This window comes from Monocercomonoides exilis (assembly GCF_001643675.1).
Source record: "Monocercomonoides exilis strain PA203 chromosome Unknown scaffold15-1837935, whole genome shotgun sequence".
In the NCBI taxonomy this organism is placed as follows: Eukaryota; Preaxostyla; order Oxymonadida; family Polymastigidae; genus Monocercomonoides; species Monocercomonoides exilis.
The window spans coordinates 1309277-1329275 of NW_027150560.1; the positions used below are offsets into that span (position 1 = coordinate 1309277).

The following is a 19999-nucleotide window of genomic DNA, read 5'->3' on the forward strand; positions in this document are numbered from 1 at the left end:
TCGCTTGTTCTTCTGTTTAGAACTTGTAAAATGCTTCCTTAAAAAAAAAAAAAAAAATACATATGTAACAAAATAGTAAAAGGATATTTAATCCACCTCCTAGACCGGGAATTAACAAAACAGAGGGTGGCACTTTTTTCATTTGTGATGTTATAAAAAATATAATGGTCGTTAATTTTGTATGTACCCATCATAAAAAAACAAACATCCAATTTGTGGAAATTTTCGATTTGATAATATTTTCTTTTTGTAATGAAAGGGATAATTAATGAAATACGAATTCCTCATGTTAAAAAAATTGTCTCAAGAATTTATTTTTGATTCAAAAAAAATAAATATTTTCATTCTTTTTTTTTCTGAATTGATTTTTACACAGTTGATAAAAACATTTAGTGGACGAATATATTGAATAGCAATTCTTTATGCCCCACCTATGTGATATCAAAAAAATTCGTCTTTCATACAAAGAAATTTTTATTCCTAATTTTTCTTTAAGCGAAAACACTTTCAAAAAGATATTATGAGAAAGAAATGTGAGATGACAAAAGCGATTTTCAAATACAATTCAGGAATTAATAAAATACTGCAAAATAAATATTAGTTTAACGATTAATAAAAAAAAAATTATCTTGTAAAAAAATACATAAACAAAAATTCCATAAATCTATTTCTTATGTTTTGAAAAATCACGATGAGCAGTATGGTACTGTGTATCTCCAAGTTTGCCTGTTGTCCAATGTTGTGTATATTCTTCAATTTTTGCTTTATCTCTTTCGAAGTGACGTTCAGAACGAAATTGCCTTGGTTTCATTTCGGTTGGTTTAACAAAGTTATCGCCATATTCCGATTTTGGAAATCCATCAACTGGTAATGGATGAACAAAACTACGATCAGTTGTAGAATAGCATCTATCAGCAATATGCTTCGTCTGCTCTTGGTACATAGTTCGAAAAGCAGGACTCTGTTTTGTTTATTTCAGATAAATGTATAAATACAGAATATACATAGGTAAACTCAACATTATGAATAACAGCAATTAAATAAAAACCGTTGTCATAAATCCGCATGATCTATTTGATTGGGAATAATCCTCAAACCTACATACAATTGGTAAATATGAAAAAGAAAATAAGAAAATAATTAACCAATTTCCAATTTTCGCCCCGGGTGTGTATGAACGAGAAAATGGTCTTAATTCAGCTGAAGTATGTCCAGATTCAGTAGTAAAATCTGTGGTGAAAGACATAGCCAATTATCTATTCCCGTTATCAAAAATTAAATTATTATGGTAAAAGAAACCCTTTCAAATTTTTTTATGGCAGAAGATACTAGAAAACACGAAATAGAGCGATTAATAACAATTTTAGATAAGCCAAAAAACACTAGAACTTCAGCAGAATGCAGCCTTATTTATGATTTTTTACGGTAAGTTTATTATCCTTTTGTAACAAAGAAAGTAAATATTTTTTCTTTTTTTAAATTTTCTGAACTTCAGGACTACATCCCCTGTTAGCAATCTTAAGGATGATGTATTATATTATTTTAAAAACATATGTCAAGAGATTATTTTTTTCTTTTCGCGTTCAAAAAAAATGCGCATCTTTTTAGGATGTAATGCAATTATGTCAAGTTGCAACACATGTTTCCATCAGAGACGTTGATGATGGTACATAAAACTAATTTTAATATATTCTATCATTTTTTGAAGTGTTTCATCAGGATGACCCTCCAGATGCTTTTTATATAATAATGAGTGGCCATATTATTGTTACAAAGAGGTTAGAAACAGGATTTGTTCGCCTCCAACCTGGAGACGGTTTTGGTCAACTAGGTATTTTAAAGAAAACACCTCGCTCAGCAACTTGCACAGCAGAAGGACAGACAGAACTGATTCGTGTAAGTGCTGAAGATTACGAAAGACTTTTCGAGGTTTGAAACATTTAAATTGGAATCTTGATATTATCTTATTAAAATATTTGGCTTTTTTAACATAACTTTTTTTCTCTTTCTTTTTTTCTTTTCTTTTTCTTTCTTTCTTTCTTTCTTTCTTTTTCTTTTTCTTTTTCTTTTTTTTTTTTTTGTGATGTTTCCGGAAAATTGTTAGCAACAACATGAAAGAGAATTATCTGAAAGAGTAGCTTTCTTGAAGGACGTATGGATGTTAATTAAAATGTGCATTTTTATTTGTTTATCTTAAAACAAAAGATTTCTGTTTTGAGACATCTGACTGATGAAGAAGTTAAACTTATGGCAGAGGTTATGACTGAGCAACATTTCGCTCCAAACAAAGTAATAATAACTGAAGGAGATGACGCATCATCGATGTATTTTATTGTAAGCGGTATGAATAGAATCAATTTATTATTTTTTTTTCCTTTCAGATATTTGTAAGCACGGTGGTTGTGTTTCGAAAAGAAAGAAAGAATTTTTTGTTCTGAATTTCTTTTTAATGTGTATTAATTCTATTATTTTTTAAATTTATGAATAAATGCATTGTTATTAAAGTTGAATTTGCAATTTTATCTTTTTTTTATTTTTTGTCTTTCATTCAATATTCGCTATCATTTTATGTTTGGAATTTTTCAGGAAAAGCATCAATCGTGATGACAATTGTATATAAAGGAATTGTATGTGTTCTTTTTTATTAAAATTCTTAAAATTTTTTTGATAATGTGAAAATTTTTTCATTGTTCTTCATTTTTTTCACAAATATGATGAAATGTGGCGTTTTCTGAAATGACACTTTTCAGCCTCGTTTTGTTGAAGTAACGCGGATTGGAGTAAATGGTTCTGAATTTTCTATTCTTTCAATATTAATATGCTATTTGCAAATATTTATTTTGTGTTTCTAAATTGAAAATGAATGGAAAAAATTCATTCGCTTTCGAATTTGTGTTCAATCAATAATTCATTAATTCGTTTATTGATGCATATAGATTACTTTGGAGAACTGGCATTGCTAAACAGCGTTCCTCGTTCAGCTTCTGTCGTTGCGCACGTTCCATTGACTTGTTTAGTGCTATCAAGGATTGATTTTGGAAGATGTTTGCCATTCCTTTTTGATTGATAGGATGTTTCTTTTGATGTTATCTTCGTTTTTCAACTTATTTTGCAAGTTATCGCTGGTTCAACTCTTCAAGCAATGAAAGAAGCATCTAAACGATATGTGAGTAGAGAAGAGATTACAAGATTATTTGTTGAAAAGCAGCATTGGGATCAATACAAAGTATTATTTACATAATTTGACAAATAATTTCTATATATTATGTTTATCTTTTTTAACCATATTTTCATTTTATTTTAGAAACGATTGGTGTCTGATATTGTTGACCATCATAAGAAAACAAAGAGTATATAATTATGGTCCCAAATTTTTACTTTTTTGATCATTTAGGATCACTTGTTTTATGTTTTTCACTGTGTTCATATTCATTTTTGAATTTTTCGTAATTATTTCACAAGTCTTAATTAAACAAGAAAATTAATATGTTCATAAATGATGATATAAAGATTTTTTATTTTTATAAGGCGAAATAAATAGTTATCATCGTTTTTTTCCCGTCTACCCATATTTCAAAATTTTATTTTTTATTTTGTTATTTCATCGTTAACACGACGGTATTCAAGATTTAAACTTGTAACATTCGTTTGCGTATAGAAATAAGTTAGAGAATTATATATTTTTGCCAGAATCATTTTTAAAATGAGCGAGAGATCCTTGGACGAAATATTGGCAAAAGAAATCTATTATACGCACAAATTTGATCAAGAAAAGTTAATAAATAGTTCAATAATGAGAAGCGATGCAAACACATCATTTAGGGATGTTGATTTACTTCAATATTGTTCTGTGAATTTGGATGATGAAGATGAGGAGGCTTCAATGTTTTCATCACCGTTCAGTTTAAGTGAATCAGATGATTCTGATCCTGCTATACAAGAATGGAAAACTTTAACTCAAAGTTTTTTGAATGATTTTGATATGTCAACATCTTCACCAAAGTTGACGAATAAAAATGAATCAGTTAAAGAATCACCGCATAAGTATGTTGAACAAACAACTTTTGTGAAAAAGCAAAGAAGACGTCGTGCCCCACAGAACCTTCCTCGTGAGTTGTTGTTTTTACAAGGTTCGCTTCCATTTTTGAGTTTTGAAGGAAGAAGAAAATCTTCGTTTGCTTCATCTGACTCAAATAATTTTGATTCAAGGAAGAGCCCTTCAAAATTATCCGTTTCTCAACGAGATAAAAATAAAAAAAGTAAATCGCAATCAACAGAAAAGGAAAGTGACAAGGAGAACGAAAAAGAGAATGATCAAATTAAAGATTTCATAAAAGAAGAAACAAGAGTGATTGACAAAGAGAATGCAGAAATTGAAGCTGGCAAAAGTCAAGAAACGCCAGTGAAAGAAGCAGACAATAGCATTTCTGTGAGTGATGCTTCCAAGCCTTCCTATTCAAACCAGCCGTTGTCAGAAGGTCGGAAGCGGAAGCACGGGAAAAGGGAGGCAAAGCGTGAAGCTCAAGATTCCGTTGAGATGAAGTCAGAGCAGCCTAGTCAGGGCGAGCCAGCACGCACAGCTGAAGAGATAGCTGTGGAGGAGGCGCTGAAGGCGCAGGCCGCGCAGAAGCAGCAGAGGCTGTTTTCGCTCTTGATCAAAGAGGCGCTGTATGTGCCACCAACAACAAGGCAGCAGGTGCAGAAGGAGAAAGAAGAGGAGAACAAGAAGAAGAGCATCACACTGCACGACGAGTCGTCTGTGTCTTCAGCGTCTCCTTCCCCCTCTCCTTCCAGATCGCCTTCGATGTCTCGCTCGAAGGACTCCATGGGTGCTACTTACATTGCGTCTTCGTCTGATTCAGAATCGCAATCATCATCTTCTTCTTCTGATTCTGATTCTGATTCTGATTCCTCCTCCTCCTCTTCTTCTTCTTCAAAGGCATCCAAAACCCACTCAGTTTCAAGCTCCTCTGCATCTCCTTCTTCCTCCTCTGCATCTTCTCATCACAAGAAGCGCTCAATTCGTTCATCAAAACGTTCTTCATTCTCAAAATCCCATCACAGCTCAATTTCTATTTCTTCTCGTTCATCTCGTTCAATCTCATCTTCTTCCTCTTTTTCTTCTTCCTCTCATTCTCATTCGTCTTCTTCTCTCTCTTCTTCTGCATCCTCTCATTCTTCTGCCAGCTCCAATTCATATTCACATCATACAAACAACCATCATCATCATCATCATTCTTCTCGACATTCATCAATATCGTCATCATCATCACCATCAGCTTATTCTTCTTCTCCTTCCTCTTCCTTCGAGCCATCGTCATCTCCTTCCTATTCATCTACTTCCTCTTCTTCATTCTCATCCTCTTCTCTTTCTCCTTCTCATTCGCATTCTTTCTCTTATTCTCATTCACATTCACGTTCACTTTCTCCTTCTCCTTCTCCTTCTCCTTCTCCCTCACCTTCTCGTTCCCTTTCCCCTTCTCCATTGCTAACCTCCAAAAGACAGAGAAAAGCGAATTCTCGTTACACTTCACCGAGTCTGTATTTTTCAACTGCTCCCTTATTGATGGAAGCACCAGCAGCGCCGAAGTCACCGAAGAGGCAGCACAAAATTCCGCATAAGAAGAAGAAAAGAGTATTGCAGCCACAAAGATGTATGTGCTATGTTTTGTTTTTGTTTTGTTTTGTTTTGTTTTGTTTTTTGAGTGAGAAGGGTTGTGAAAGAGAGAGAAATGGGAGGTGGAGTTGAGATTAGCAACGATAATGATAATGATAGTGATAGTGAAAAAAAAATTAAAAAAGAGAAAAAGAAAACGAAATGAAATAAAATAGAGGATAAAAAGTGGATCCATGAAGTTGTTGATGTTTCCATTGTTCATAAGGATATTGCACTCGTAATATTATACAAGATGAATTTATTGTCCCAAATAAACAAAAAAAAAAAAAAAAAAAAAAAAAAAAAAAAAAAAAAAAAAAAAAAACATAAAAGACATTTAATGATGAATATTCTGACATGGACTCTACAATTTCAAATTAGTTCTCTTTCCTTTGTTCTCCAACTTCGGGTCGAAAACAGAAATTTTTTTTTTAATATTTTTTTTTATTCAATTCTGTTCTGTTCAAAATTTCACTTTTAATTGATTTCAATTTATTCTCTTTTTCGTCTGAATTTTTATTTTCATATTCATATTTCATATTTTCATTCACATTTATTATTCACATTCACATTCTCATTCGCATTCACATTCGCATTCACATTCGCATTCACATTCCTCTTATAACCAGTCCCCCTGCGCCGCACGCTCCTCCTCCTCAACGTGCCCTGCACCCTCTCTCTCGCTGCCATCCGCGCCTTCTTCGACAGCCAAGGGGCTGAGGTGCAGCAGCTGGCCAAGCTTTCTCTCTCTTCTCTGCTTGTCACTTTCGCCACACGCCGTGTCTATCTGAGCATTCTGAGGCTGAGGCAGATGAGGCTGTGTGGCTGTGTGGTGGGCATAGAGGCAGCAGCTGCACTGAAGACGAGCTTGGCGAATGAGAGGAGAGGAGGAGAAGAGGAGAGAGAGAAGGAGAAAGAAAAAGAGAAAGAGAAAGAGAAGAAGAATGAAAAAGGAGAAGAAATTGCAATTAGCAATGCTGCTAGAATGAAGGAGTTAGATAGAGAAAGGCTTTTGAATGGGAAACTGGATTTGGATGCGTATTGTGTGAAATATGCATCAGTTAACCACAATAAATCGTCTTTTATCTCACAAAACTCGTTCACTCAACCTTCTCTTTCATCATATTCTTCTTTATTAACATCTTCTTCTTCTTCTTCTTCTTCATTTCCCTCTTTCTCCTCCTCTTCTTCTTCTTCTTCTTCCTCTTCCTCAAATTTATATTCAGCTGCTCCTCTTCTGCCAGACAAGCGAGGAGTCATCAGCAGAACACAGAAATATCGTCTGTGTGATCGAATTGTGCAGTTTGAGACTGTTCGGAAGAAGATGAAGAAGCGAAAAAGGAAAAAGCGTATTGCTTCGTCTTTTCCTGCTTCTTCTTCTTCTGCTGCTGCTGCTTCTACTTCTACTTCTAATTCTGCTTCTGCTTCTACTGCAATAAATTCATCTTTATCTTCTTCTTCTTCATCATCATCTTCTTCTTCTTCTTCTTCTTTATCTTCTCTATTAGCTTCAACAGATATTACTAAAGTTATTCCTGATTCTTTGGGCATATCATCATCATCCTCCTCTTCTCCTTCCTCTTCTTCCTCTTCCTCTTCCTTTTCTCATCCATTTATTGTTCCAGATGAAAATGGAGTAGAAGAAATCGAAGAAGACGAGGAAGAGGTTTATGATAATGAAGAAGAGGAAGAAGAAAGAAAGAGAAGAAAAGGGAGAAAAGGGAAAAGGGGAAGGAAAAGAAAAGGCGCAAGTGAAATTGATGGCAGAAGAGTAGAAGAAGGATATGGAGATGAAGAAGAAGATAATGATGATGACGATGAAATTGAAGAATATGACAATAAAAATAAAAAACGAAACAGTAAAAGAAGGAGCAAAAAGAATAAAAATAATGAAGGAGAAGAAGATGGAAATGGAGATGACGAAGAAGAAAATGAAGATGAAGACGATGATGAAGAAAACGAAGAAGAGGAAGAGGAAGAGGAAGAGGAAGAAGAAAACGAAGGCGAAGAAGAAGAGGAAGAAGAAGATGCTGACAGCACATTCAGCTTCTCCTCTAAGCCTCGCCATCGTCGGCGCACCCGCCACACACAACCTCCTGTTGTGCTTCCAATCTATCAGACGTCTTCTCCGCCTTCGAATTCTCCGACTCCTTCGCCTACAATTGTTGGAATTGGCTCTTCTCCTTCTTTTACTTCCTCTTCTTCTTCTTCTTCTTCCTCATCTGCTTCTTCTGCTTCTTCTTCTACACAGAAAAAACGCTCATCACAGAAATCACGATATTCGAACTCTTCTTCTTCTACTGCTTCTACTCCTTCTGTTGTTTCTTCTTCTGCTGCTGCTGCTGCTTCTTCTGTTTCGTTTCCGCAAGTGCCTGAAGCTTCTCTTATTCCTCATTCAAATGATACAATTTCATTATCATCGTCGTCATCATCATCTTCTTCTTCTTCCCCCTCTTCTTCTTCTTCTTCTTCTTCTCGCAAGTTTTCCTCTGCTTCCTCTCCTGTCATCTCTTCTAAACCCTCTTCCTCTTCTTCTTCCTCCTCCTCCTCCTCCTCCTCCTCCTCCTCCTCTTCTTCTTCTTCTTCTTCTTCTTCTTCTTCTTCTTCTTCTTCTTCTGCCAAGTTTCCTATTGTCCCCAGACGCTCCTGCAAAAACAGTGGTCCTGTGCCAAACCCCAACGCAATTGACGAGTTAGACAGAAGTGAAATGAAATGGTTATCTTCTTCTTCCTCTTCTTCTTCTTCTTCTTCTTCTTCCCTTTCTTCCCTTTCTTCCCTTTCTTCTTCTTCTATCAATCCCAATACTTCCTCCATCACCTCCTTCCCCCTCTCCTCCGCATCTGGTTCCCAAACACACTCCCTTCCTCTGTCTGCCTCTTCTCCTGCTGCTCTTCTTGCTCAATCCATCTCTCACTCACCTGCTCTGACAAAACAGAACAAAATCATTGCTCAATCTGTCGTTGGCTACCCCTTTCCTCTCACTGCTGTCAATCAAAAGGCTGTTTTTGCTTTTTCATGTGGCTTTTCTCCAGCGTTTGCTGCTTCTGCTGCTTCTTCCTCTTCTTCCTCTTCCTCTTCTTCCTCTTCCACTGCCTTGCAGCCTCAGATGTCTGCTGTCCCTGTGAATGCTCCACTGTCTGTTCCTGTTACTTCTACTTCCTCTACTGTTCCTCCTCCTTCATCTTCCTCTTCCTCTTCTCCTTCTTCATCTCCATCTTCCTCCTCCTCCTCTTCTTCTTCTTCTTCATTCAACTTCATCAACCCACCCCTCTCCTCCACTCCTTACCCCCACCGCTACCAGAACTTCTATGCAGGCCCCTTCAACAACCCCAGCCCCACTGCCATGCTCCTCAATCAAAAGCCTCTTCAGCCTTCGATCGCTTCTTCTGGTGCCGTTTCTGTGAAAGCTGCTTCGGCTGCCTCTGCTGCCTCTGCTGCCTCTGCTGCCTCTGCTGCTTCAGCAGCGTCTGCTGCAACACATGCAAACTCAGTGGGTGGATTAGCTGTGATTGCTGGGTTGAATTCACAGATTGGTGGGGCTGTTGTTTCTTCTGCTCCTTCTTCTTCTTCTGCAACTTCTTCTTCTTCTTCTTCTTCTTCTTCTTCTTCTTCTTCAGTTCCTTCCTCCTCCTCTCCTTCCTCTTCATCATCATCATCTTCTTCTTCTTCTTCCCAGTCTTCCATCGCTTCCTTCTCTCCTTCTTCTGTCTCTGTCTCTGCCTCTGCCTCTGCCTCTCCTTCCTCCAATGGCTCAATCGTCTTCTTTGCTCAGAAGGCGAACGGAGCACCCACATACTACCATTCATCGTCAAAGACAACTGCCCTTCAATCTCATCCGTTCCCTGTCATAACCTCGGCTTCTCCTTCTTCTCCTTCTCCTTCTCCAGTTCCTGCTCCTGCTCCTGCTCCTGCTCCTTCAACACCTTCAACACCTTCTGCCTCTCCTGCTTCTTCTGCTCCTTCTTCTTCCACTTCTTCTTCTCCTCCTCCTCCTGCTGTTGTTGTAACAAATACATCATCTTCTTCCACCTCTGCTTCTTTGCCTGCTCCTTCCCCTTCTCCTTCTTCGGCATCTGCTTCTCCTTCACGACAAGCATCGTCATTTACTGCTCCTTCTTCCATATCAACTCCAATATCAACATCATCTTCTTCTTCTTCCGTTACTATTGCTGCTCCTTTTACTCCTCCTTCTTCTTCTCCTTCCACTTCTGTTTCAACTCCATCTTCAGTTCCTTCAACCCCTTCTTCTTTGTCTTCTTTGTCTTCTTTATCCACTTTATCTTCTCAGCCTCCTCCCATTATAAGCTCCCAGTCTCCCCAGATGCCTTCCTCTGCATTGGTCACTGTGAATGCCAATAACTTCACTAAAACGCCCCATGCTCTTTTTTTCAATGCTCTGCAGTCGCAAAATGCGGCTGCTCAGTTTCAAAACCAAAAAAATGAGTCTAATTTGATCGACGATGCAAAAAACTCGTCGTTAAAAAACGGTATTGACGCAAAGCAAATAGCTTTGGCGAATCAAAAAAAGAAAGCAGCACGTAAAAGAAAAAGTAAAAAAAATCGGGTAACACCAAAAAAGCCAAGAAAGAAAAAACAAACAGATCCATTTGATTTTGAACGGCTGACACCAGAGCAAGAGGCCATGGTCAAATCGATGCATAATGTGGTGATAAAAAACAACTATCCAATGCAATTCTCAAAAGCAGATCAAGAAAAGGCCATCCAGCAAATGCTGTCAGCAACAGGCATACAGAAGCTGGCAGAGCAGTTTGGATTGGCCCAACAAAAAGATGAATTTCTTGCTCAATTGCCAATGTCTCAAATGGCTTTTCAAGGTGCTCCTGATGTTTCTTTTGTTTCATCTTCTTCCTCTCCTTATCCTCCATCATCTTCCATCATTTCAACAATTTCTTCCTCATCTTCTTTGCACCATCCACTTCATCCATCAACATTCACTTCAATGCAAGAACCCCATCCATCTGATTCTTCTGCTTATCCAATTCACACTCCAATCCAGCTTCCTTCAACTTTTACTCCTCTTCCTTCATCATCTTCATCATCGTCATCGTCAATTTCATTGTCAATTGATGGCACTTCATCCGCTTCAGCATCTTCTTCTTCCATATCGACAATGAATCAACAAAGTTCTTCTTCTTCTTCTTTCACTTCAATTCCTCCTCTCCTTCCATCTCATTCTCTTCCGACATCACAACAGGAACATGAATGCGAATCAGATGACGATGTGATATTCATTCAGACCGTAGCAGATACCAAGCAGATGACAACCAATGCTTCATCAAACGATGCAATGGCATCATTTCCACAGACACACAAGCAAACACCCCAAAATCCTCAGGAAAAGACGGAAAAGGCAGAAAAAACAGAAAAGACAGAAAAACAAGAAATACAGGAAATTTCTCCGGTGAAGAAGACGGAGAAATACATGGCAGAACAAGAAGCCAGAGATCTTGTCATATTCAGAGAAGCTGAACTGTCCAGTCACACAGACACTGCTGCCTCTTCTTCTTCTTCTTCTTCTTCTTCCACTCCTTCTTCAGCTCCTTCTGCTTCTTTATCTTCTGTTGCTTCTTCTCATTCTTCTTCTTCTGTTCCATCTTCTTCTTCTATTTCTTCTTCTTCTGTTCCTCCCAAAATGCCACCTCAATCGTTCCCAACCCCACTTTACCACTCACAGGCCACTCTCCATCCACCAAATGGAATGCAGGCATCAATCTATTTCTCACAAGGAGCATCATTCCCGAAAGTGACAAACATTTTGCCTCAGGCTCCGTTAGCTGTGCAATCTATGCAATCTATGCAATCTATACAGACAATGCAAACAATACAAACAATACAACCTCTTCAGCCTTCTCAAATCTCCCACCCACAACTTCAGCAGCAGCATCAACCTCTTCAACCTCTTCAACATCCACATCAACAGCAACATCGTCAACAACAACCTGAAATTGCACCAAGTTCCATCCTTCCTGGCTCTTCCTCACAAAAAAGCTTTCCTCAGCCGCCTTCTTCTTCTTCTTCTTCTTCTTCTTCTCATCAGTCGAATGATGCTCTTTCTCATTCCTCTTCATCTGCATTATCATCTTCTTCTTCTATTTCTTTTCCTTTCCCTCAGAACATCAGTCATACCACTACTTCATCACCACATCCACATCAATCTCTACCTCAGCCTCAACCTTCGCCTCAATCTCAACCTCAACCTCAACCTCAATCTCAACCTCAACCTCAGTCTTCTTTCAACAAACCATTGTCCAATACACAAGCTGATTCCTCTTCATCTGATGCTGTCTCCTCCACAAGCACCCAATCACAAGCATTTCCTCCAGTGACGACGTATTCTTCTGCTTCTTCTGCTTCTTCTGCTTCTTCTGCTGCTGCTTCGACTTCTTCTATTTCATCTTCTGCTGCTAATTCAAATTCTTCTTTAACTTCTGCTTTAACTTCTTCTTCTTCTTCTTCTTCTTCTTCTTCTTCTGTTCAATTGCATGTTTCTGCTCCAAATGCAGAGAATGATATTCCTTCTCAATCACAACTTTCTGATACCTCTGCTTCCTTAGCAACATCTTCGATGCCTTTATCTTCATCTTCATCTTCATCTTCATCTTCATCTTCTCCTTCTCCTTCTCCTTCTCCTTCTCCTCTTTCTTCTTCAACTGATGTTGATGCTGCCTCTGATGCTTCTATTGAAGTACTGCCTTCTTCCTCTTCTTCTTCTCAGACAAATACTGATTCAGCTTCTTCCTCCTCTTCCTCAATAGAATCAACCTCAAATTCTTCAGTTCAAGACTCTATTCAATTATCTTCATCTTAGTTCTCAGTATTTTTATAATGATTTTATCTTTTTTTCATTTTTTTAGTTAAAATCCCTTCATATTTTTAGAATTACACAATAGTTTTCGTGTAAAAATTACGTAGTATTTTCGTCTTTTCAGTTGTTTGTTTTATGTTTGAATAATAACAAACCCCAAATAAACGAACTGTGTGCATGTCACTTCGAAATTAGCAGAATCAATCTTGCATTTGCCCAAAAAAATAAAATTGTTTAATGAAAAATGTGGTTAAAATTCTTGCTCCAAGATGATTTTGACAATAAAGCAAGATAGTTATGTTGAACATTATATATCAATCCTTCGCATTCTGTTGAGTGATTATTGGTTTATTTGATTTTTTTCATTTTAAGATGAAAGAATGGAGAATAATGACGAGAAAAATAATTAAATTCTATAAAATTTTGTCAATAATGTTCAAAATTAAAAATTTTTGAATTTATTTTCCCATATAACAACTGTGTAATCTTATTCTGTTTCCTTTTCCAATAACCATTCAAGTTAATCCTTTTTAAAAACACTTTGGTTTAATTTTTTTTTTCACCACAAACAGTTTCATTCTTCCATTAAAAGGCAATTGCAAAAAATGAAATTATTTTCTAACAACTCTGAAAGAGCAAAGTTGTTTCTTGGTTTATTCAATATTTTGTTTTTAAAAAAATTTTTCTTTCTCTTCGAAATAATTTGACAAATACTAAATAAGCCACTAAAAATGTCGCTTTATATGTGTAAAAATCAACCATTGTATTAAATTTATTTTAGAGTCATGAATTTGATGCTTCATTATATGAATTACGGTTGAATTAATGGTGAAATTTTAGAATTCCAAACGGGAACCCATTAATTATTTAAAAGATTCGAAAAAATTTGAAATTGATCGAGGTTAACGGATGAACGATGCTTTAGGAAGTTCGGAAGAAAGTTCTCAAACTACAGTAGATTATCAAATTACTCTTGTTAAAGCAAAAGAAAATGAAATTATGTTGTTAAAGCAGAAACTTGCTGAAAAGGATGCAGAGATTCTGGCAAAGAATTCTGAAATAGAGCAGATTAAAAAGGTTATTCTTGAAAAGGAGCAATGTGCAAAGCAAAAATTGCAAGAAAAGGATGATGAAATATCAAATCTTAAGGCAGAAATTGAAAGTCAATCAAAGCAGTTTGAAGATGAAGTTCAGCAAAACAAATCAGAGATTATGCAGCTGAATGAAATCATTGAAACCTTTCAAAAAGAACTTCAAAATCGAAAGTGTGGTGATGGAAATCAAGATTCTCAAGTCTTATCAACGCCTGAAGATCATAATCGTCAGTCAGCTCCAGAAGAATCCTTAAATTCTCTTTCACTACTATCATCCATAAACTCTCCTCCACGCGCTAGTTCCTCTCTTCGATCATCCTCAATGTCTTCATTGTCTTCTTCTCTGTCTAGTTCTCTCACATCATCATATACTGTTGCTTCAAACAGCTCTCCAGTGGCTGGTTCATGGGCGCTACAATCTCCATCTCCGCTTCGGCGTTCGAGTCATGCTACAGCAAGAAGACCGGTTTCTGTTCCACAGCCGTTTTTATCGACATTTTCTTCTGCGTCTTTTTCAAGAGACTATTCTCCAACTTCTGAAAATAAACTCCTTTCTCCAATGACCACTTCATCTCCTCGCTTTCTTTCTCCAATCACTCCTTTTGCTACTTCATCTATTTCGCTGATGCAAACGGGTGATCTATTTTTCACGTCACCTGCACATATCACTCCGCCTTTTTGCCAGCGCACTCCGCATGTGTCTTCGTTTAGTGGGATAAAATCTCCAATGAATTCTGCGACAACATTGACTCCAATGTCCGTTGTTCCGAAGCCAGAAGCAAAAACAACACTTCCTCAGCCACACTCTCCAGTTCGTCAGCCACCTGCAAGAACTAACTTGCTTGCTCATTTGCCTTCTTCTGCAAAGAACGCAGACGCTTCGTCGAACTCAAAAATCAATCCTGAGGACTCTGCGTCATCAACGCGTGGATTAAGTCCCTTGAACAGCACCAATGGAACAAATGCAACAATTAGCTCAAATGGAATCAACGAACTTGGTGGAACAATCGGTGCCCTCCAAATTTCAGCTTCATATTCGTCTGAACAAACAAGCACGCCAACGTCAAGCCCAGTGAAGGATTCTTCTGTTTTTTCTCCGCATACACCCCCACAAAAGCAAACATTGTTATCTCTTACTGTTTGCACTTTGTCTGATGTTCAAAAGTCAACTGTAGATGCAATGACCAAGAATGGAGTAGGTGAAATGCATGCAACAATTGCGTTGCAAGCAAACTCTGGAAATGAAATTCAAGGTATTGAAATTTCTATTGTTTTTATAAATGATTTTATCTCTCTCTCTTGATGTATCTTTTTTCTTGTTTTAATGTTTTTTTTTTCCTTAAAGCAATGAATTGGATTGATAATCACAAGGAAGAAAGTCTTCTCGATTTAATAATAGAGACTCAGCAGAAGAATTCTCGTTGCATTCAGATTTCTCCCGTTATTGAAGATTCTGAGTGAGTGTGTTATGTTTTCTTTGATTCAACATCTTTTATTTTAAATTTTCTGTTTAACTAAGCTTGATTAGTCAGTATTGATATTCAATACAAAATAACTCGTTTATCAATTTTTGTCATTGCAAGTAGTTATTTTTTCGTCTTTTTTGTACAAAAGTGTGACACTTCACAAGAATCAAACATTTGTGTGTTTTTTATTCAAACATTAGTTTCAAATCAAATCGCAATTTTAATTCTTGTTCATAAATGAATGTGATAATAAATTTTGATTTAATCATTGAATGATTTCTTACGAAGTCACGAAAATAAAATAAAATAAAATAATTTTCATTTATTCAATAATTGTGTGATTATTTTTGTAATCATATTTTTCCTGAAAAACTTTTCGGTAAATATTTTTGTTTATAATATTTTTGGATAAGCATTTCAAAGTTATTTAAAAATTGAAAGATTATAATGCCATGTTCAATTTCAAACACTGACTTAAAAAAATTAATAAATAAAAAGAAAAATAAAAAATTGACATAAATGTTAGTCATTTTTATGGTTAAAAACATATCAAAAAAAGTTTTGATTATAACAATTAAAACACTATTTTCTTTTCTGATTGATGAAAATCGTTTCAATGAACACAAAAAACGATTTTCTTGAGTGATTTTCGTATCAATCTTTGAAAAATGAATTATTATTTTTTTGAACAATGGATGGAGAACACCTGCAATAATAATTTTTTTCAAATTTAAAATAAATGCGGGAAAATACGTTCTTTCAAGCTTTTTATGCGCAAAGAATTAAAAAATTGTTTCGCTTATTACATTATTAAACTTTATCAGATTTCAAAATAAATTAGATTTTCATTACTGTAAACAAACATCATTGATGAAATAGCAAAAAGTTTTGTGACCTCACATGTTTTTCAAAAAATAAACCTATTTTTGTTGAATTTTTTAATCTCAAAAAATCAATGAAAAGTGCCTAATTTTTCAATGAAAATGCCTGAAGTCATATTTTGACCCAAATGTTATCATTCTAAAACAAAAATAGTTTTTGGTCAATGAATTGTTAACTTTTTTATTTTTCTTGAATCATGATCTTTGTTGAAATTCTCGATTCCACTAAACACATTTTTTTTCTGGATTGAAAAAAAAACGATGATTTATTTAAAACTTTTTTCACTATCATTTTATATCTTATTTTTCATCATAATGAAAGAATTTTTTTTAAATATACTTTCAAACAAAAAAAAAAAAAGAAAAGAAAAGAAAAGAAATTGATATATTCCGTTTGAAACAAAATATTGAAAGTGAAACATCTCATCACACTTGTTTCATTTTTAAATGCAACAAACAAACAGGTGTTTAATTTATTTAATAACTTCAAATGCTTTGTATTCAATGTGAGAAAAACAAATAAAGAAAACAATATAAATGTGGCTCATCGTAATTAACAAATAAATTGTTATTCTTTATTGAAATGTAGCCACAATGTAAAAATCGAAAAAAAAGTCTTCATTGGATAAATTTTTGATGAATTTTTGTTTTTTTTTTCTTTGAAATAATTGGAATTTTTGAAAAATGAAATTGTAAATGTTAATTATTCTATGAAAGTCATTGAACAATAAACAATTTTTGATGATTTTTGAAAGAGTGCAATACAATTATTTTTATTTGACAAAAGAGTGATTCTTTTTTGAGGAACAAAAATCTTCGAAAATTGATTTTTTCATATGAAGGTGATGAATGTCGGAAGAAATTATTCACTCTTTGAATTTTGCTTAACACAATGTTAAACATTTTTTTTTCCTGATGTTCAATTTTTCGTATTTAAGTGACTATTTTTATTATCATAATAATTCGGGATGTTGAATATCTGAAAGTTTTCTGTCATTGGCAAAATAATTTTCTTTCAAATACTGAATGAATGGCTATTATTGCAATACCTAAAGTTATATATGAAAAAAATGTTAAGGCATTATTAATTAGATCAATCACTTTTCAATGTTCATTTTAAACATCTGAAACAGATATAACAGCCCATATTTTTAGCAATAATATATGATATCTAATATAATCACTAATTTCTTTGATAGATAACGAAAAATTAATATAGATTTGATCTATAAAGAGTGGACAATTTTTTATTGAAATCATTCTTTCTTTCGAGTTTTGATCAAAATTTTAATTTTTATGAGATTTTTTAAAAAAATAAGCCACAACAGTGAAGTCATGCAACTTTTGACGAAGCAAAAAATGAAAAATAATATTCTTACGAAAATCTCTTTTAGACAAAAATTTTGATCAAAACTTGGACGAAAGTTGATTTCAAAGGAATCAGCCTCGTTCAGTTCATATCGTAACAGACAGCGCTTAAAATACCGGACAAAATCGATTTCACAATAACAACAATATGAATAATTCTGACAATTTTCTTCAAAATATATCTAATTAATACAAACTCTTTTTAAATACAAAACTTTCGAAATAGCTTCGTTAGTGCTCAGAGAAAATTATTTTCTAAATCTGTCCAAATTTTTTTGAAAAATTCCTTTTGTTGAATTTTCAAATACAATAAAAATTACATATTTCGATCAAATTTTTGTTTCCACTCACAAAATTTTGCTATCATGAAAACAAAATCTTGTCAATGTTATTATTTCCATTTTTGTGAATTTTCATGATTGGGAACAGAAATTTGATCGAAATATGTAATTTTTATTTCATTTGAATATTAAACAAAAGGAACTTTTCAAAGAAATATAGACATCTCGGAAAAACGAAAAATCCTTTTTCTCCGAGAATTAAATAATAATTTTTTTCTGAGGACAAATGAAGCTATTTTGTAAGTTTTATTTCTCAAGTGAGTTTGTATTGATGAGATATATTTTGAGGAAAATTGTCTGAGTTATTCCTCTTGCAGTTATTGTGAAATTGATTTTGTCCGGTATTTTGTGTGATATCTGTATTTTTTTTTTTTAAATACAAGATAATTCACAATTCACTAATATAAACACTTTGTTATTAACTGGAAAATATTTTTTTTTTATTTGATATCTGTCATTAAAAAAGTGAAGATAACTATCAGATGTTTTTTAAGAATTTGAAAATTTTCCTTTTTCGAATTCGGATTATTTTTGGAGTATCTTCGACTTTAACAAATCTGTCTTTTATGAAAGCTTTTTATTAATTTAATTTAATTTATTAATTATTATTTTTTTAAACACTCAAAATTATGATTGAAAATTTCTATATCAATTGTAATTCTTCGAAAACAAAAAGGAAATAAATGAAAAAAGAAATGAAAAAATGAAAAATTTTAAAATTCATTTTTAAAAAAAAAATTTTTTTTTTTTATAAAGAATGATGAAAGTCTATTGACCCTTTCTAACTTTAGTAATTGCAGCTTGCTGCTTGATGGCTTGGACACAACGTGAAGCGTCTAAAGCAAATAATAGTAAGAAAAAAGCAAAATTTGAAAAAGGTTAAACATTAAAAAAGAAATAATCGACTCAAATTAGCAAACGGCATTCTTCACAAGCAATTTCAAGTGTACGGTCGTTTTTCAGAAGCTGAGTATGTGGAGATTTGCACGATTTGCACATGATATATTCCTCTGAAATATTCATTCGAAAAAAAAAATTAAGTACACATTTTTACATTAAGCATTCATATAATTTATAAAAGGAAACACACTAATATATTCTTTGATAGTTTTCTCGACATTTCTTTCATGATAACGTTCTCTCAATGTCAAATGATTTTCTCCTGTTAAACTACCTTTACAAGCAAGTTCAGTAAATAAAAATTGCATGACATGATCCATTGGACGTCGAAGGCTGTTTACAAATAAAAAAAAAAAAAATAAATAAATAAAAACTTGCTTTAAGAAACCAAAAAATTACAAACATTTTGCAAATTTCTTCGAAGTTTGTAATAATGGTATTTCGTCCAGCATATTGAAGATTTAAAGACTTGAGGTGAAGAGTGCTCTTTGTTTCACGACTTTGAACAAGTTCAGGATGTTCTCTTTGCAAAATTTCAAATGCATGATCCAGCATCTGTATTTATATATTTCATTTAAAAAATATAAAAATTACAATGAAATAACCTGATCATAAGTTAGAGGTTCAAGACGGGCCAATTTCAAAGCATTTCTTCTAAACGCCTTTCTACGTCCAAAAAGAGCTTTATAATAAAAAAAGAATGAATTAATATTCTAAAGACGCAAATTGCATCAATGCATACATGAAGTTGCAGTGCTGTTAACAGTTTCACCAGCAAAAAATGAAGAAGAAACTGAAATCGGAACAACTGACGAAGGCACGGATGATGATGAAGCTTCAGCATTTGAATTTTCACCATCAAGATTTGCATTATCAGATCCTTGTTCGCTGACTTTTGCTGTAAACACATGTCTACGTCTGTTGGGGCGCTTGAAAGATCCAAAGCGGCTGTACAGCTCAGAAATTACTGCAAAACAAAAAAATTTCTCAAATAAAATATGAAAAAAAGCATACATTCTTTATTATCTTTCAATTCTGTCATAATTCAAATACTTGATTTTTTAATCAATATTTCACTGATTATTTACGCCCATTATTTATCTTTTTAATTTTTTCAAAAATCACTATTTCTATTTGTTAATCTTTTTGTTTTGAGACATAACATCATTATGAGTGAATAATTCTGTTTTTAACAAATTAAAATTTTAATATGGGCATTTTTATAATTTTAAGTTGTTTGTAGATGTCTGAAGATCATTTATCAAATCCTGAGATTTTTTCAGAAGCTGGCTATAAAAAGTCAACAACATCATCCAACTTACAAAATTCTCAATTTTTTATTTCAACTGAAATCAAAGCTCCAATAATTTCTTTACAATCACGCCCGAAAAATCCGGTAGATGTTATCGCAGCAGTTGATTTTAGTTCAAGTATTATTTCATTTTTATTTCTTTTCAAGTTATTGAT

General features: G+C 34.2%; 5 protein-coding genes across 5 annotated transcripts; 3 read left to right on the top strand and 2 right to left on the bottom strand.

Annotated features, from left to right (window-relative positions):
- Positions 1-459: 459 nt before the first annotated feature.
- MONOS_1048 (uncharacterized protein) lies at positions 460-1284 on the bottom strand. The gene is made up of 3 exons (XM_067862933.1): positions 1146-1284; positions 1049-1097; positions 460-961 (listed from the first exon to the last, which is right to left on the bottom strand). The coding sequence occupies exons 1-3, from the start codon at positions 1244-1246 to the stop codon at positions 665-667; spliced, it is 447 nt and encodes a 148-aa protein (XP_067730070.1). The 5' UTR covers positions 1247-1284; the 3' UTR covers positions 460-664.
- Positions 1285-1639: 355 nt separating this feature from the next.
- Positions 1640-3241, top strand: MONOS_1049 (putative Cyclic nucleotide-binding domain containing protein; the record flags this gene model as incomplete). The annotated part of the gene is made up of 8 exons (XM_067862944.1): positions 1640-1666; positions 1720-1929; positions 2105-2152; positions 2206-2341; positions 2587-2627; positions 2751-2787; positions 2937-3044; positions 3117-3241. The coding sequence occupies 8 exons, from the start codon at positions 1640-1642 to the stop codon at positions 3239-3241; spliced, it is 732 nt and encodes a 243-aa protein (XP_067730071.1).
- A 552-nt stretch (positions 3242-3793) lies between these two features.
- MONOS_1050 (uncharacterized protein) lies at positions 3794-12893 on the top strand (the record flags this gene model as incomplete). The annotated part of the gene is made up of 3 exons (XM_067862955.1): positions 3794-5654; positions 6286-8137; positions 8315-12893. The coding sequence occupies 3 exons, from the start codon at positions 3794-3796 to the stop codon at positions 12483-12485; spliced, it is 7884 nt and encodes a 2627-aa protein (XP_067730072.1). The 3' UTR covers positions 12486-12893.
- A 498-nt stretch (positions 12894-13391) lies between these two features.
- On the top strand, positions 13392-15037 carry MONOS_1051 (uncharacterized protein; the record flags this gene model as incomplete). The annotated part of the gene is made up of 2 exons (XM_067862965.1): positions 13392-14829; positions 14922-15037. The coding sequence occupies 2 exons, from the start codon at positions 13392-13394 to the stop codon at positions 15035-15037; spliced, it is 1554 nt and encodes a 517-aa protein (XP_067730073.1).
- Positions 15038-18277: 3240 nt separating this feature from the next.
- On the bottom strand, positions 18278-19618 carry MONOS_8323 (Eukaryotic translation initiation factor 2 subunit 2). The gene is made up of 7 exons (XM_067878727.1): positions 19547-19618; positions 19275-19499; positions 19138-19214; positions 18936-19087; positions 18723-18865; positions 18553-18642; positions 18278-18468 (listed from the first exon to the last, which is right to left on the bottom strand). Exons 1-7 carry the CDS (start codon positions 19572-19574, stop codon positions 18401-18403), a joined length of 783 nt encoding a protein of 260 aa, XP_067730074.1. The 5' UTR covers positions 19575-19618; the 3' UTR covers positions 18278-18400.
- Positions 19619-19999: the final 381 nt, after the last annotated feature.